The sequence below is a fragment of the Cyprinodon variegatus genome, unplaced genomic scaffold (assembly GCF_000732505.1).
Source record: "Cyprinodon variegatus isolate N-32 unplaced genomic scaffold, C_variegatus-1.0 Scaffold202, whole genome shotgun sequence".
In the NCBI taxonomy this organism is placed as follows: domain Eukaryota; kingdom Metazoa; phylum Chordata; class Actinopteri; order Cyprinodontiformes; family Cyprinodontidae; genus Cyprinodon; species Cyprinodon variegatus.
The window spans coordinates 994335-1011388 of NW_015150655.1; the positions used below are offsets into that span (position 1 = coordinate 994335).

General features: G+C 38.4%; 2 protein-coding genes across 2 annotated transcripts; both read right to left on the reverse strand.

Moving 5' to 3' along the window:
* Positions 1–620: 620 nt before the first annotated feature.
* On the reverse strand, positions 621–3910 carry LOC107087989. The gene is made up of 5 exons (XM_015379869.1): positions 3767–3910; positions 1713–1990; positions 1585–1635; positions 899–1003; positions 621–806 (listed from the first exon to the last, which is right to left on the reverse strand). The coding sequence occupies exons 1-5, from the start codon at positions 3884–3886 to the stop codon at positions 716–718; spliced, it is 645 nt and encodes a 214-aa protein (XP_015235355.1). The 5' UTR covers positions 3887–3910; the 3' UTR covers positions 621–715.
* Positions 3911–4845: 935 nt separating this feature from the next.
* LOC107087988 (nicalin-1-like) lies at positions 4846–15072 on the reverse strand. Its single transcript, XM_015379868.1, has 16 exons — positions 15041–15072; positions 14695–14857; positions 10552–10742; positions 10314–10458; positions 10080–10177; positions 9910–9987; positions 9664–9767; positions 9182–9270; positions 8919–9058; positions 8655–8833; positions 8385–8472; positions 8234–8272; positions 7777–7949; positions 7637–7690; positions 7481–7559; positions 4846–5000 (listed from the first exon to the last, which is right to left on the reverse strand). Exons 2-16 carry the CDS (start codon positions 14831–14833, stop codon positions 4944–4946), a joined length of 1653 nt encoding a protein of 550 aa, XP_015235354.1. The 5' UTR covers positions 14834–14857; positions 15041–15072; the 3' UTR covers positions 4846–4943.
* Between the last annotated feature and the right edge of the window lie 1982 nt (positions 15073–17054).

The window sequence follows — 17054 nt, forward strand, 5'->3', positions numbered from 1 at the left end:
CTATCCAATTGAGTGCAGAGGCATTTTTTTTTCCTGGTTCCTTCGAAACACGCCCCATAATCACAGCTCTATGGAGCAGCATCAGACTCATATTCTGACTAGAATTGAGTAGGACTACGTCAGGCCAAGATTCTTGACCCATAGAGTTAGAATTTTTAGAAATACATCAGAAACTAATGCCATTAGTATGCTTTGCAACTGTAAGGTTGGACAGGTCTTGAGAAAACCTTTTGTTTTTGCAGTCCATCCAGGCTTCTTGTGTGTAGAAGGAAAACATTCAGATTTTCTTCAGATTTTTAATATATATTCACAATAGCATACATACAGCTTGATTCATGAGCCTACATTCAATGCAAAAAATAAAATCTATGTGGCTCAGTTTTTCTCGATTGAGCAGAGAACTTACCAATGGAATAAGAGGATTAATGTTTGAAAGTAAAAAATAAAAACAATACTAATATCACATTTAAAGTGCATAATATCTAATGATCTTATTTTAAGGGCAAAAATACTCATTCCATTGACAGATCATCACATTTACATTTCAAATGAATAGCAAATGTGATTTTTATTATACATTTACTTCTTTTAAGATCAGTATTTTTTTTTTTTTTACATCTTTGTATGTGAAGATTACTAAGTAGAGAACAGTCGTTCATTTTTGTCCTTCCAGCTACTGAATCCCCGGTTTTAAAGGGGTCAGTCAAGGGTGTTCCTAATAGAGGGCTTCAGAGACAAACTCTGGGTGTATGACATAGTGAGCAGCTTGGTAGGGCCTCACTACATGGAAACAGCTGTAGCAGTCACTGTTGGAAAAGCACAGGAACAAAGTCATTCCTTAGTAACAATTTAAAACGACATCAAAAACTCAACATTACATGCAAATGCAAATGTGCACCTAAAATCCTTGGTTCTGGTAGAGCAGCACTTCCTGTAAGGAGTCTGAGCAAAGCAGTGAGTAGCTGCAGCTGCAGAGGGGTTGTTTGTTAGAGCTCCTTGTGGCCTGTTGTGAGACAGATTCAAAATTTTGATTGTTCTTATTTTTGAGGTCATTTATTAAATAACACCAGTAAATTGCTTAGAAAATTATTTCATTTCATCTTTAGAATTAATCACAACGCAGCCAGAATCTTCAATGTTTTTGCTTCTATTTTTTTGCATTATAATTTTATTGACTGTACAACATAAAATTGCACCTAATTGCAAAGAGGAAAAAGACACACAACAGCAAACCAAACATGACTTGTTGGCTCACCTAAACTTGCCATACAAAGCATTATTCATGCAAACAGTCAAAGGGTACAATAACATAAAGATACAGCCAAAGCTACAATGTTTCAATTTAGATTTTTTTGTGTAAGAAAAATATTGATTTTACTTTAACATGATATTCTACTTTATAATTGTCTAAATTATAAAACCCAAAAACAATGGACTGAAATTCTTCAAGCAATGTGACAGATCGCAAAAAAGTTCAAAGGGTATGATTATTTTTGTAAGGCACTGTTTGTTCAATGCTACCACTGTATTTCAAGTTTGAAGTCTTTTGGGACCACCAAGAAAGTTTAAAGGTTGTTTGCTCACCTTAGTTGTCGTGCTGAGAGGGTACTGACATTCCTCTGATAACCCGCTGTCCTGCAAAGCAGATTCATCAATGTCAGAATGTGTTTATAGTTACCTGTAAGCTAAACAGGGACATGATTAATCATTACTTATAAGGGATCCTTGGAGTAGTGGAAAGCTGACCGTCTTTGGCAGCAGGAGTCTCCATCAGCTGTAGTTTCTGTGCCCTGTCATTGATAGGAGGCATATGCTGGGGGCTGTTTGTTTTGCCTGCAGGGTTATCAAGGCATGCTGAGACAGGATTGTGAGATAAGAAATGGTTCACAGGGGGGAAAAGGGGCCGGCCATTGTCCACAGGGGGCAAAGGGTGGAGCAGTGTTCGTGTTGGCCTGTAGCTGGACCGAAGACTGCGGGGAAACAGGAAGTCCTGGGGAGGTAAGAAAAGAAAATTGTAAACAACCTAAAATTAGGAAAATCTCCTGAAGAAAACCTGTTTCTGTACACACTAAAAAAAATTATGATTACAGTTGGAAATTATTAATTTTCTCACATCAATACGTCATTTTATTTTATTGAATTTAGGAGAGTAATAATCAAAGAAGCGTCCAAGAGAAGCCTCAAAGTATCAGAGAATAGGTAATAAAAATCAACTGAAAAATTATACTTAGTTGTGCATACCAAAAACAAGGCCCCTGTGGAAGTCATGAAGAAAGCCACTGTTGAAAATCCAAGTCTAAGGAGTCTATTGAAACATTTTGCGCCCTCATAAAATAATCTTTTTTGTTGCATAGACCAAGCCCTGCACACCAAACCGCATTTAATGTCATCACATTAAATCCTGGTAATGGCAGCATAATGCTGTGGGGATCCTTTTATTTGGATTTGGGGGCTTGTTGACATTGACAGTAGTGCAAAACACAAGCAACTTGTAGAAGTTGCCCATGTTGCCTAAATCCTTTTGCAACTTCTCAAAGGATGCAAATGCTTTGATACTGTTTCACCTTCCTGCAGGACATTCACGCTAGTGACAAGATGCGTGTCTGTTAACCATTAAATTGCACAAATTGTGGTTATGAAAATACATTTGCTGAATAGAAACATTGGAATTTCAAAAACTCGCGCAGTGGAAATACTTTTCTTCCACATCAAACAACTACACGAATAGTTGGAGGATGATGCCACCCATTAGAATTATGAACATATCTCACTGCTGCCATGTTGTTTTCATTGCATTAACAAACATATACACTCCTTTAATTGTACTGGTTATTAAATGGAAACTTTCCATTTTTTAACTTAGTGGAATACTGTCATTGTTTTGAGCAGATTTATAATGGAAACGCATCTATAGAGCCAGATCATATTTCTGTGAAGGACACGGCCAGAGTGTAGAACACTAACATTTTTGGCTTTGATAAAACAAAATATACATTTCAACAAATAACAATTTGCACATTTCTTTTCCTTTTATAGATGACAAACAAAAGAAACATGAGTTGTTGTTTTTTTTCATTTATTATAAATACTTGTACTCTTTGTATTCCTATTTATCTGGGACTGGGTTGTGGAGGCTGCAGTTTCAGCAGAGACTCCCAGACTTCCCCCCTCAGAGACACCTCCTGCAGCTCTGCTAGTGGGAACCTGAGGCGCTCCCGGGCCAGCCAGGCGACATACAGTAGTCCCTCCATCTTGCCCTGGGCCTCCTCCTGGTGGGACGTGCCTGGAACACCTCCCAAAGGAGGCATCCAGGGGGCATCTGAAGAAAATGTCCAAGCAACCTCAGCTAACTCCTCTTTATGTAGAGAAAGCAGCTCTACTACTAGTTTCTGCCGGATGACTGAGCTATTCCAAATATTTATTGCTGACTTGCCATAAAACACAAATATTCGTTTTTTTGAAAAGCTGTTGCATATTTCTTATGTTTTTACTTGTAGCTTTTAAAATGTGGGACAGTGGTGGAGGAGCAATTTTCTTTTTTTTCTTTTTTTTTCCAACATCTGCCCCCCATATTAGTTTTGTTTTCTATAGCTTTTTTGATAAATCAAAATCTAGTGAGACTGTTTGAGCTTAATTATGGAATACTTCATGAAAATTAAAACTCTTCATGTCATTTGAAACACCACCCTGATAAATCTGATCCATCTATCCTTTACCATAAGTAAAGAGAGCTCTTCCAGCTTAAACAAAGCATTATGCATCTCACCGGCCGTGGCTGAGGGTTGTTCCTGCGGTGGGCTGAGGTGGGTCGAAGCTCAGCTTTTTTTGCTCCGCCAGGAGATCTGAAATGCTCCTTATACATTGTGATGTAGACCTGGGGACCCATCTTCAGTGGCTACCGCACTGTTAATCCACACCTTGCCTCCTGTTATCCTGGAAGTCACACAGCATCCTGTAAGCTCCACCCCCTTCCCATACCTGTGTTCCTCCTGCCTCTTCCTGATATTTATTCCTTGAAGCATGCATTAAAGTTATAGAGGTATGCATTTCAACTGTTTTCACTACTGTAGGATGCTTTCTTTAAATTTGAGATACCATAACATAAATTTATGTGATCCTTATTAAATCATCCACTAATTCGGTACAGATTTAACACAAAATTTTGGTTTAGCCTGTTGCTATTGTGAAGAATCTTGTCTCTTTGGGACAGGTTAAGAGCACCCCTGCCGAAGCAGAACAACTCTCTGAGTCACCTGAGCACTCACTAATCTCCCTGAGCTTTAAGCCCCCTGCAGAGACTCACATACCTGGGGTCAATGCCCTTGACCTATTTCCATAGCTCTTGGAGCCCTGATAAACAATACAGCCCTCATTTTACTCACTGAAAGCCAACCCTTAGCTCTTCAGTTGCCTTTGAGTTTAAAAAGTCTAAACAAACTGCAGAGCCAAAGAAAATGCTGAATGCATGGTCTCTACCACAATCAACGACTGTCAGCATGTCACAAAAGCATTAATAATTCGTGCAGCACTGCGGGAGCCATTGTGTCTGTGGCAATCTCACTGAGTTAACTGTGACAGGAACTGGCTGTGCGTCCAATGCAGTGGTTGAACGTTTAGAACCTACATGACGCTCCGTCACATACATGGCATTAGATGTAGAAAGCAAGGCACGAGGGGAAATCATTGTGATGTGACAGAAGAAAAGTCTTTTATTGTTTTGAAATCAGATTCCAGTCATTTAAAGTTTTAAAAGTTTGGATAAAAACTTTTATTTCTTGTTTTTTTTTACCTTTTTTAGGAATTTCTAAAACGTCATTTCTCAGAAACATACAAAAATCTCTGGACACCTGACACAGAGGCGCACTTTTTTTTTTTACTGTGAGAACATCCATGCTGTGATGCAGGCTCCAGTCATGAGCTTCTTCCTCGGATCCTTGAAGCTTTCACTGATATTTGGTTTTCACTGCAGCTTTAAGTTTAGAGTACAGATGCCCAAAGTTCTGCAAAGAAAATAGGCAGATAGATCTGGGCTTTAAAACAAGGAAAACAACACTTTTTTTTCACAAGGTACTGAATATTTTAAACAGGACATAAAATGGACAGTTATCAATAAAGATAATCTGAGAACTGCAGTATATAGTTGTTAAACATCCTGCTTTGCTCTGACAACCCCACAAAAAACAGTGACCCCATCCAGAGGTCACCTATTTATTAAAGCAGAGTCCACCTTTTTATAACTGATGGAAATATTTCTGGAAAGAAACCACATTCCAAGCTAAATCTCTCACTGTTCGTTCCTTGATTTAAGATAAGGAGGTGGCAGCATCATGCTGTGGGGATGCTTTTCTACAGCAGGAATAGAGGACTTAATAAAAACAGTTATAAACATTATTATCACTGTGAATACTTCTATGTGCCGATGTAAAATGTGCCATGGTTGTATGGTTGGAGATGAATCTCGCCTTTTGTTAATGTTTAAAAATGACAATTTATCCATCCGTTCATCCATTTTCCATCATGCTTATCCCTACTGGGGTCGCAAGGAGTGCTGGTGCCCATCTCCAGCTCTCAGTGGGGGAGAGGCGGGGTAAACCATGGACAGGTCACCAGGCTATTGCAGGGAAATAAAGAGACAAACACTCACACACACACCTAAGGAGAATTTAGAGAAGCCAATTAACAGCCATGTTTTTGGACTGTGGGGGAAAGCCGGAGCACCTGGAGAGAACCCACACATGCACAGGGAGAACATGCGAACTCCATGCAGAAAGACCCCAGGCCGGGAGTCAAACTCAGAACCTTCTTGCAGCTTGGCAGCAATGCTAACCACTGCGGCACTCTGCAGCCCCAATTGCAATTTATTTTCCACATTAAAAAATTAATTCCCGCCTGAAACCCTGATCTGTAAAACAATAAGTAATAGTAGGTGTGATTATAAAATAAAATTTAATATAGCGGTGTATCTCTTCCCAGTATTTAACTAAACACACTTTTTGACTGATTTCATAAAGTTTGTTATTGACCAATGCAAAGCAGAGCAGGACTGTAAAGCCATGGAGAAAGATTTAGAAATTGGATCACAAAAGTATGCTTTTAAATTCAGCCCTTCAGTTTTTTGAAGCACCTTTCTCTCAGGCAACAGCTGCGAGTCTTTGTGGTATGTCTCTCAGGGCTTTGGAAATCTCTGGGCTGAACTTTTTTTATTGGCTCCTCTCAGCTGTTGAGGTTCAAGCTCAGTCGGATTCGAAGTGAAACGTCTTTGAACATCAGTTTTGAGGTCTTTTCCCTGACTCAACAGAATCCAGATCATGGCTTTAAATAGTCCATTAGATATGGCTATTATGAGAGATGGTTTATCTGGAACCAAATGCAGTCCAGTAATATAGATAAACATGATTATATGCAGAATCTAGTTATCAAAAACACAGAAAGACTTACAGAAAAAACAAAATGATAACTTTACTTTGACTTAAGGTGAAAGTGATAGAAGAAACCAGCAGTAGAATACAATGAGCATGAAAATGAGTATTAGGAGAATACACTAATATAGGAAATCTAAACAAGATACGGTAAGTAACAGTGCATTTAACCTTTCTTGGATGAGATAAAACACAAACATTTTCCTCTTGTGCTCAGAGGTGGTCATCCAAATCTCAACATGTAGATATGTTAAGGAAAACAGAAAAGTAATATAAATTTTAACAGATTGTTTTCGTGTAAAGCAATGTCATGTCAACTGGCATTTAAAAAACAGGATTCAGAATTGAAGATTTTTTAAAAAATCCTCTGCACTTCATTGATGTATAAAGGATAAGCAGAATGTGCAGAAAGCACCATGTTAAGCAAGGAGAGCTTGTACAGGTACACCTGTTGATGAACTTGAAAGAACATCTTATTTACGGGTGACACGTAAAGTAAAAATGCACAATTTTAGAAATATTTTGTGTTTAGGGAGATCATGATCAAAACCCTGTTATAAAGATATGTTAAAGAAATGGAGACGCAATCCTTTTTTTAAATTATTATTAATTTAAACCATTACATTGTGGATCTGGCTTTATATTTGGCTTTATATAAAGTGAACCTCCAGCCCGGGCTCAAATCTTTTTGAGACTCAAAAAGATTTCCTTCCAGGATTGGCCAGCATTTAGCTCCAAACATCCCATCAACTATGACCTACTTCCCTGTCCCTGCTGAAGACCAGAATGTCCCAAGCATGATGTTGCCTCATGGAGGCTGTCACTTCTAGCATCAGTTTTCTCCTCAACACAGTGTTTCGCATGAAGTGCAGTTTTGATCTGCAAAAAGCTTTTATTACAGTATATTTGTTGTGTCCTGTAATTTTGCCAAACACTGTATAAATAGTATATTAATAGAACACAGTGCTTAACTAAACCACATTCATTTTAATTTCATTTGTATATTTTTGTCACTAAAGCTAAAGGCTGGAGAAAAAACATTGTGAATGTACATAACTAACCTGTATTGAATAGTAAACAATCGCCAAATATGCAGTGATGCATCCTCCTAGGAAGAGGTCAAACGCAGCTGGTTTCACCCTGAAAAAAGAAAGCATCAGTTTCCTAACCTAAAATTTCCACACATTCAAAAAACTAATGGTTACACAGATGTTTACCTGTACATCACAATTGGTTGGTTCATTTGATCAAAAAATGTGACATCAGGGTCCCTGCATCAAGGAATAACATTAATTGTGATATTGTTGTGTTGCTACTGAGCCAGTGTGTGAATCAGAAAGACTGCTGCATGTTCCACCTCTTGTCCTGTCGAAAGGTGTGTCTGTGTACGTTGTGCAGGTAGTGCTTGAACTCGTGCTCCAGTGAGTTGACCAGCAGGATCTGAGCGGGCTCCTTGTGCAGCAGCTGGGCTGCCCGAGGCACTGAGGTCAAAAAGGACATCAAACTTGACATGCGACTGTCCTGAAAGTCCTGCATTGATGACACAGATGTGAATTCATAAAAGCTAATATAAAGATTAAAGTATAATCCTAAAAGGTGAAAATGCATCTCAGAGATTCAGTCAGGAGACATGTATTTACCATTAGACTCTTTATAAAGATGCATCTTAAAAGTATGTTTTCCTTTTGCATTTTAATGGCCATTGCATTGGCCTTACAGTGTGCTTAGAAAATGCAAACACTCTGTAAGGTCAATGCATGAACACCAGAGGGCAGCATATCGAGCAAAAAAAATAAATAAACCAAGGAACTCACCAACTGACCCTTAAAAAGTTGAACATCCTTTGGTGAACCCTTAAAGCAAAGTAATCACAAATTAAAATGGTTTTAAAACAGATTAAAATATGGATATTATATTTGACTTTACATAATCCATGTGTAATGTCTTTTACTGGCTTTTAGTCACCTTATCTGAAAGATTGTACATATACCGGGCCAGCGCTTCTGCTATGATGATGCCGTTTCGCTTAAGTTTTCTAAAATCCACTTGGGACCTTAAAGATGGTTTGCAGATGACAGAATTTTAATTTTTACAAGTATTTTTCAAAGGTTTGTATGATAATTTATAATTTTTATGTGGATAAAAAATGACATAGGCTGACACAAATAAAATATTTGTTGTTTTCTTGTTTTCACAAAATCAAACTACTGTCTAAATAATTAAATCTGAGCATACAATGTGTCCAGTATAGAGCCACGAAGCCCAGATTTAGGGTCTTCAACATGGGACAGAGTGAAGCCCAGGATCCTCCGTAGGCTGTAGCGTTCGTGCTCCCAGGGCACTGTTGATTCCACGAGATTGATCTTCTTGTGAACCAGTCCCACCTTCACCCAGGGAAATCTTGACGACACCACCTAAGGGGTAAACACAAGATAAAACCACTCAAAACCATTACTACCATCGAGACACATTTATGTGTCTCCCTCATCATAGTCGTACCTCCTCCAGCTGCTGAACAAAAGAGTTCAGAGGAGAATCAGGCTTCGGAGGGCGAGACGTGTGCAAGTACAGTTCATCACCTTTGCCAAGCGTGTCCAAACACATGACAAAAGCCACATTGTCATGGAGCAGGCTCGACTCTAAGGCAGAGGTGTTTGCTTTATCAAAAACCTTAAAGTAGAGATTCTTTTTATTTTGCTCATACCAATGCTTTTCTATCTCTCAATCTGTATGATCAAAGAGTCAAAGAGTTGGAATCTTACCTGCATGATCAAGATTCTCCTCAATCCATCTCTTTGTGCCAAGGAAGTTGTATTTTCCTCCTCCGGTCAAGGAAAACATTAGATTATATCTAAAGCATGAAAAGAATTCTCCTTAGTTGTGCACAACAAGGTTTCATTAAGCACTGCTAAATAATAAATCTAGCTGTGCTTAGATATCCTCAATTGGTGACAGTGCATCTTAAATAAGGCCATCTCAGTAAATGAGAATACCTAAATATGCATCACAATATTGAATCTTTTACCCTACTTAACAATTATGCATATTCTATTTTAATGTATTACAGAAAAACTGAGGAAGACACTATAAAGTTTGCTTTGTATTGATGTATTGTATTGAAGGCTGTGAATTAATTGAACAAATCAGTAAAGGCCCTATTAAAACACTTGTTTTTAATATTCCAAGTTGACAGTTTTGCACTTTCAGCTGCTCGATTGTAACTCCTGGATACATAGGAACTCACTGTGGTCTGGTGCTGGAACTACTGTAGAGTTTCTGAAAGAGACGAGCTAGTTCCAGCAGAATGGTGACTCCACTTCCATTAGAGTCTGCTCCGTATGACAACCACTGTTTTATACAAACACGTCCATGCATTAGTGGCAGGTTGAACCGAAACACTAAAGGTTTTAGCAGGCTGAACCAAGGTTGTAACCATTTCACAGGTTAAGCCTTTAGATTTGTAAATGGAGTGGTTTAATAGCTAACCCACCGGAGCAAGACCATATGAGTCATAGTGGGCGGTGATGACAATAGTGGGAGCGTCCTCTCCTTTTCCAGGCAGCATGCCCTAAAGTGCAGATGAGCATGGTGCAGAACTTTAGAGAGACTCTGTTGGGAATGTAGTATGTCGTTTTTGTGCTGTAACAACCTGTTTCTTACCTCCAGTGTGACTACTGTGTTGTCAGAGATGGCCTTAATGGCATTGTTGTTGCTCACAAAGATCTGAAAAGCCGTAGCTGTGACCATACTTCGGAGGACTGCCAACAGTAAAAGGATTTTTTTCATTTAGTTTTGTTATGGTTGCCTCATTTCTGTTTTTTTAAAGTTTTACATCAATTTCATTAAATTACTGTGGCATGCATCAGTACATGTACAGTATGTTGTCTGTGTTACCTCTGACAAATATGGATGAGGTCCGTGAGGCTGCAGCCTGCTTCACCTCCTCATACATGTAAAGTAACTGTTCATCCTCAGGAACAACATAGACTGGAGTTAGCGTCTCCTTCTGCAAGGCCTCGTTCTCACTCACCATAAAGGACTAAGAGAAAAATAAAAGAAAGAATTTGAATCAATATGTTAGAGAATTTTCTAACATTTTGTTTTTGGGTAAAATAAAAATAAAAAAATTCACCTTTACTGTCTCATGTGGAATGCTGGAGATATTTCTTGGCAATAATATCAGGATGGCAGCAGCATTCTGTCTTAGTGCCTCAAAGTATTTCTCCACAGTAAAGTCTTGAACCTTCATGATGACACAACGACGGGTCAGTGATGGTTCATCAGCAGAGCGGGCCTCCGCCACAACTATGGCTTCACGGCAGCCTCACACAACAGGATAAAGAAAGTCAAATTACCAAATACATTCCCTTAAAAGCTTTTTTGTTGTCTTTTTTTTTTTTTTTTTTGGCATTTTTGTTGCAGCTCCATCTAGCCTAGTTTGATAAAGCTACTGTAAAATCATAACAATCTAATAAGGTCCAGTCTGTCTTATTACCTTGCAGCTAAATATGATAAATATTTTGTGTTTATCATATTAATATTTAATTATAAAATATAAAACTTTGCATGTATGTCAATGACAATGGAGGGGAACTTCCTCAATCTTCTCAGACCTCAAGTACAACACACCCTGGACCGCCTGCAATTTGCATATCAGCCAGGTGTAGGAGTGGAGTACTCAATCCTCTACCTACTACACTGAGTCCACTCACACCTGAATAAGGGTGGTGCCACAGCAAGGATTCTCTTCCTGGTCTTCTCAAGTGGATTCAACAACATCCAGCCCTCCCTGCTCAGAGAGAAACTGAATATCATGGGAGTTTTTCCCGTGCCTGATGGCATGGATCTTAAACTAACTCGCAGGCAGACCATAGTATGTCAGGCTGATAGAAAGCACTGTAGCCCTCCTGGGCACAGTGCTGGTCACTGTTCTCTTCACCTTATACACCCCGGACTGGCTGGCTGGCTGGCTGTTGGTGCTTGGACCATATGCTAAATACCAGATCAACTTGCTTTTCATGGCTATCATCTTAAAAGAAAATCTAATCTAAAGATGGCATGTATTTTTATCTTAGGAAGACTCATAGACACCGACTAAGGACATGGATTACTGGAATCACCGGACTAAACTCAACTTATTTGGTGTGTGTGGTGGCAACCAGTGGTGGAATACAAGGTTTGGGGCCTAACAAGTGCTGCCGGCTCTGGGGAGCTACAGCTCATTGAAGGCGGATGAATAGAGGATGCACTGTTACTGTACATACTGGAGCAGAGCATGATTCAATTCAAATTCCAAAAATACTTTATCAATACCAAAGGGAGATTAAATGTTGTTGTAATTTATAGGATTTTTGTTTTGGTTTTTTGGTTTTTCATTGAGTTGTTGTTGGTGTTGATACCTATAGGCAGAAAGGATCTCCTGTATCGGTTGAATAAGGTTGAATGTCAGGGCAACAGGTCTATAGTCACTGAAGACTTTTGGCTTAGTCTTTTTTTGGCACTGGAAAAAGGCGGGAGGTCTCCCACATCATTGTAACTGTCTACAGGGTCAGACTAAGGTTGAAGAGGTGCTTTAGAATCCCACAGAGCTGCTCTGCATGGATCTTTGGGTCTCTGGGGCTGAAACCACCAGGACCTTGTGACTTATTACGATTCAGTCTCTACTGTTGCCTCTTCGCTCAAGATAGACAGGTTAAAATCTTATTTGGCTGACAACAAACTCATATAAGCAGGAGAGTCAATGGCAGAGGAGGGTAGGGTATCCATGTGACTGTGGGCAGGAGATGAAGATGCTGTTGTTCTTCCTGAATAGAATCTGTTGAAGAATGTATTCAGCTCATTGGTTCTGTCCAGACTGCTGCTTGAAGCCTGTGATCTTCTTCATCCCTGACCACACATCTCTAAAATTGTTCTGCGCTTCTTTTCCAGCCTTTTCCTGTATGCCTCCTTGCTCTCTCTCCTCTTGACCGTAAGTTTCTTCTGTATACTCCTCATTACTACCCTGTAATAATTCTTAAAGGCTAGTTTTTTCTTGTTAAGTAGTTTCTTCAGATCACTTGTGATCCATGGTGTTTTATTTGAGAAGCATTTCACTGTTCTGGTAGGGATGATGTTATCTACCCAGAAGTTTATGCAGTCAGTCACACAATCATTGCATTGATGTCCTTTCCATGTGGATGACACAGTGCATCCCAGTCTGTAGCCTCAAGACAATCTTGCAGAACTTCCTCAGCTTCCTTTTACCATCTTCTTACAGTTCTTTTTAATGCAGGTTGTCTCTTATAAAGTGGATTATAATCTGAGCAGAGAAAATTAAGATTTTGATCTGATTTCCCAAGAGGAGGTCTTACTTTAGAGATGTAAGAGTCATTAAAATGGTCATAAAACAGGTCTAAAGTTTTCTGTTGTCAGTTGTACAACAGTTGGAACAATGTCAGTGTAGCAGAGAATGAGTCATGATTGAAATCACCAGTTATTGCCCCAAATGCAATTGGCTTTTGTGTTTGTAGCTTGGGACTGCTCATTGCAGCAAGAAGGTTCCAGGTTCGATTCCTGGTCCGGGATCCTTCGGCATGGAGTTTGCATGTTCTCCCTGAGCATACGTGGGTTCTCTCAGGGTACTCCGGCTTCCTCCCACAGTCCGAAAACATGACTGTTAGGTTAATTGGCTTCTCTAAATTCTCCATAGGTATGAGTGTGGGCTTAAATTGTTGTTTGTCCTGTTTGTCTCTGTGTTGCCCTGTAATGGACTGGAGACCTGTCCAGGGTGTACCCCGCCTCTCGCCTATAGATAGCTGGAGATAGGCACCAGCACCCCTCGCGACCCCGCTTGGGATAAGCGTGATGGAAAATGGATGGATGGATGGATACATTTTGGATATTTGCATGGATATTTGTAGCTTAGCAACAACAGAACTATTGCCCAAAGAGCCGAAAACCGAAAACCAACTGCCAACAGTTTAATATTTTTGACTGCAATAATAGATATTTACAATAACCTATCCTGGATGACACCATTTGTTGTTTAAAAACACTGCCAACCCACCTAATTTTAAATTTCCTCTGTTCTTTAAATCTGCTCTGTCTGTCGTTTGGTCAGAAATCCTGGCAGAGAGATACTGGAGTTTAAGATATGATCCTGTAGCCATGTTATAGTTAAACAAATAATGCTGCACTACCGATTTTCTGGTTGGGTTCACGCTAGGACTGGGAGTTCTTCTAACTTGTTTCCTAAAGATCTGTTATTGCGCATGATGATTGATGGAAGAGATTAGAAATACATTTCTTGTTCCTCTTTTGTCTCCTATCTCGTACTCTGCATTCCTGGCAACTCCTTTTCAACTCAGCAGGTATATGTAAAAGTAGTTGTATAATTTCAGCTTTAGAGATGTTATATAGCTGCTCCCTGGTGTAAAAAAGAAATAAACTTGCCATAATCGCTGTGGTTACGCGTAATAACAAATATCCAAAAAGGGAAAATTATCATTAGAAATCCTTCCAGTTCTACAGCATTCAAGGCAAGCAGAAAAAATATCAGAAAAAAGAAACACTGATCCACTAAAGGAGAAACTAAAGTTCTTGTAAAAAAAAATATCTCAGAGTCAAGCTAGCAGTGCAACTCACAGCCGCCTTAAGCAACACAATTCTAAAAATTTGAAATTAAATCATTATTACGACCCAAAACACACCTGCAAGATGGCTACTTTGTTAATTTGCCGCTGGATGTTAATATAAAACTAGTATAAATATGATGATAACTACAGATGTTTTTTAATATCAGCAATCCAACCTGAGTGGGACAGATCGCACTGGATCAAAAATAATAAATTCTCTAAATCTGAATAGTGTAAAAACCCTCTTTCAGACAAACAAGGAGAAAAAAATATAATTGCTCAGAATTTTTAAAGAAAGTATTTCATTTTGGCTTTGTTTGTAAAAACATGTGACTCAGGCTGCCATGTGTTGAATGCAGTAATTCAATTGAAAATAAAAAAATAACTATGTTGTTTTCCCCTACGATAAAACCTCTTTGAAATAATAAATATGCACACATATGTCATTTAAAAACAAGTCAAAAATACATGATCTGACTGAAAGCTGAAACGGAACCAAATCCTCAACAAAACATCTCAGAAAATCTTGGTGATGGCAGCATCATCCTGTGGGGATGCTCTTTCTCAGCAGGAAAAGAAGTTTATCCTAGTTTCATGTAAGCTAGAATGTATTGATACTTTAGGTTCCTTTTGTTTGCTTTGTATGCTCAGCTTGCTCTTACCATGTTTCTGCTGTGCAAAGTTGTACTGCTGCATCCTGAAGGCGGTGAACTCATAGGACGACACGGCAGGAAGGGCAGAGCCATGAAGGCGCTGCACATAGAGCACCAGCAAAACAACAGCGCTGCCCAACAACATCATGCCTTACCTAACTGGGATGGTTGTCTGCAACGGTTGGTTAATGACAACATTTACACAATGATAGACCACAGATAATAAATATGTTTAAATGTTTGTGTTGATTAGTAGAGGTCTTGTCTAAAACCGATATAGATATACCTTTACAGGTGCATCATCTATTTAGTAAACTGCATGTTCTACCTGAATAAACTGAAGAGCATTGCTTACCTTACTCCTTACAATGAGCTTTCATGAGCTGTGCTTCTCAGACCGCTTTAAAGCTACAATGTGGCTACAGACTCTGGTTAACTCCTTGGATTCAGGGTATGTAGGTAAGCCACCATTCACCATCTGCTCCCTGGGGATCAACTCCAGGCTAATCATACGTGCCCAACCCCCAGTGTCATTAACTCAATACAATACTAGTTAGACGTGTACATATATTCACCATCTGTTCAAATGTTAAAAAAATAAAAATCATTAGAACTGTCTTAGTATTTCATGTGATTATCATCACTATTTTTTAAGTGCTTTGCCTGCCATCAAGTTAAGAGAAAATAAAAAAAACTGTAGATTCTGAGAGGTTCTAGAGGATGTGGAAGTGTTAAAACTGACCTTCTGTGGAATTGGTAATTGAAATGAATAAAGTAACTTTAGCAAAAATAAATGCAAATTGCATATTTTCATTTAAGGAATTCCAAATTAATATTTAAGATAACAGAAAGCAGATGCATGATTTTTGGAAAAATCAAGCATTTTCTTACTAAAAATACATTTTTAACCAGACTTGGAACTTTCCAAAATTACTTCTGAATTACTTCACTTCCAAACGATAGAGCAGATTTAAAGATAAGTGGAAATTTCAAATTAGGTGGGCTGCCATTTTGCAGGATGATCTTAAGCTTTATCTGCAGTTTGTTAAGGAACATGTATGTAAATCATAGTGGGGGCAGTTTCATGTAAATCAAGAATGTCAAAATATTGTCAGAGTTAAAGAAAATCAAGATTAAACTCCAAATCTTGTCCAAGTTTCTATCACCAACAGCATAAAATATGAGATGAAAACTTCAGTCGCCATCTTGTTTTTGTCAGACATTTGCCTGTCTTTCTATCCTGGGGAGAAAACCCTGAAAATGTCTTTGAGAGGAAAAATAACAATTGTATTTCACGTTTTGCAAAGACTCTGCAATACATGAAAAATTTGGAAAACACACGGGATATGGAGATATCCATTATTTATTGTCTGACATGTTGCACTATACACAGAACTGTAACACTGTTCAAATCTACATGGAGCCGGTTCACAATCGTCTTGACAAGCATCTGACAGATGAAAAGCGCCTGCTTCTATTGAAACTAACTCCAACCAGTCAAAGTAAAGGAAAAACACCCAGTTGCATGTAAGTAGCTTGTGTTACAACTCATCTATTAGACCTAAACAGGCAGTAAAGTACTGCGCTTAGCGGGAGACACCTATCAAATTATGCATGAAAATCCAGTGAAATAAAGATGTTGACAGAAAAGAAGAGTTGATAGAGCACCCCCCACCCACCCTTTTATTTGTAAAGAGCCCAAAAATACATTAATCTTTTATTGCAGAAGCATAGTTTTGAATTGGAAAAAAGAGCGTCATTGAGTAAAGTATTGAATTATGAGAAATAATTGAAGTATACTTTAAATTGGAGTGTCTTGAAACTTTTGTTAGTTTTCTTTACCTGCTCTTTAAATATCAAATATATTTACCTTTAAAATGTAATACAAACGAAAGTTTGCCATTTCAAAATAACAAATATGTGTTGATCATTAAAAGCAAATACATTTCTACAATAAAATAGCCTCTAGCTTACTTTTACCAGCAAACATTAAAAATGTTAAATTAATAAATAACCTGGAACTGATGCAAACAGGGCTGCTTGATGTTACAAATAATTAGTGATATACTACTATAAAAATTAGAGTTAATATTAATATCATCTAAATTTACAGATATATATATATATATATATATTGTGTGATTTTTTTTCTCCCTTTTTGACGAATACCACAAGGCAAACACCTGAAAATGAATCCTTAACGGGCTCTTGTAGATTTTGGAATTTATTCCTCTGCAATAAAAAAAAAAAAAAAATTATTTAAAAGCTTTCTACGCACTTTTTCCAGGGAGGGTGCTGTGGTCAAAGAAACGATCTGTCTCCCTCACTGCTTTTGTTATTTCTAGCTAACAATCCTAAAACTAATCTCT

What these genes read in the sequence shown, in the direction of transcription:
- LOC107087989 (XM_015379869.1), bottom strand. Translation starts at nt 3,886, where the DNA reads ATGGGTCCCCAGGTCTACATCACAATGTATAAGGAGCATTTCAGATCT. An exon ending in ACTCCAAGGATCCCTTATAA is followed by an intron (nt 1,636 to 1,712) that starts GTAATGATTAAT and finishes TCTGCTTTGCAG; the next exon opens with GACAGCGGGTTATCAGAGGA. An exon ending in CTCTCAGCACGACAACTAAG is followed by an intron (nt 1,004 to 1,584) that starts GTGAGCAAACAA and finishes GTCTCACAACAG; the next exon opens with GCCACAAGGAGCTCTAACAA.
- LOC107087988 (XM_015379868.1), bottom strand. Translation starts at nt 14,833, where the DNA reads ATGATGTTGTTGGGCAGCGCTGTTGTTTTGCTGGTGCTCTATGTGCAG. An exon ending in ACCTTTCGACAGGACAAGAG is followed by an intron (nt 7,691 to 7,776) that starts GTGGAACATGCA and finishes TCCTTGATGCAG; the next exon opens with GGACCCTGATGTCACATTTT. An exon ending in TTGTTTACTATTCAATACAG is followed by an intron (nt 5,001 to 7,480) that starts GTTAGTTATGTA and finishes TTTTCTTTGCAG; the next exon opens with AACTTTGGGCATCTGTACTC.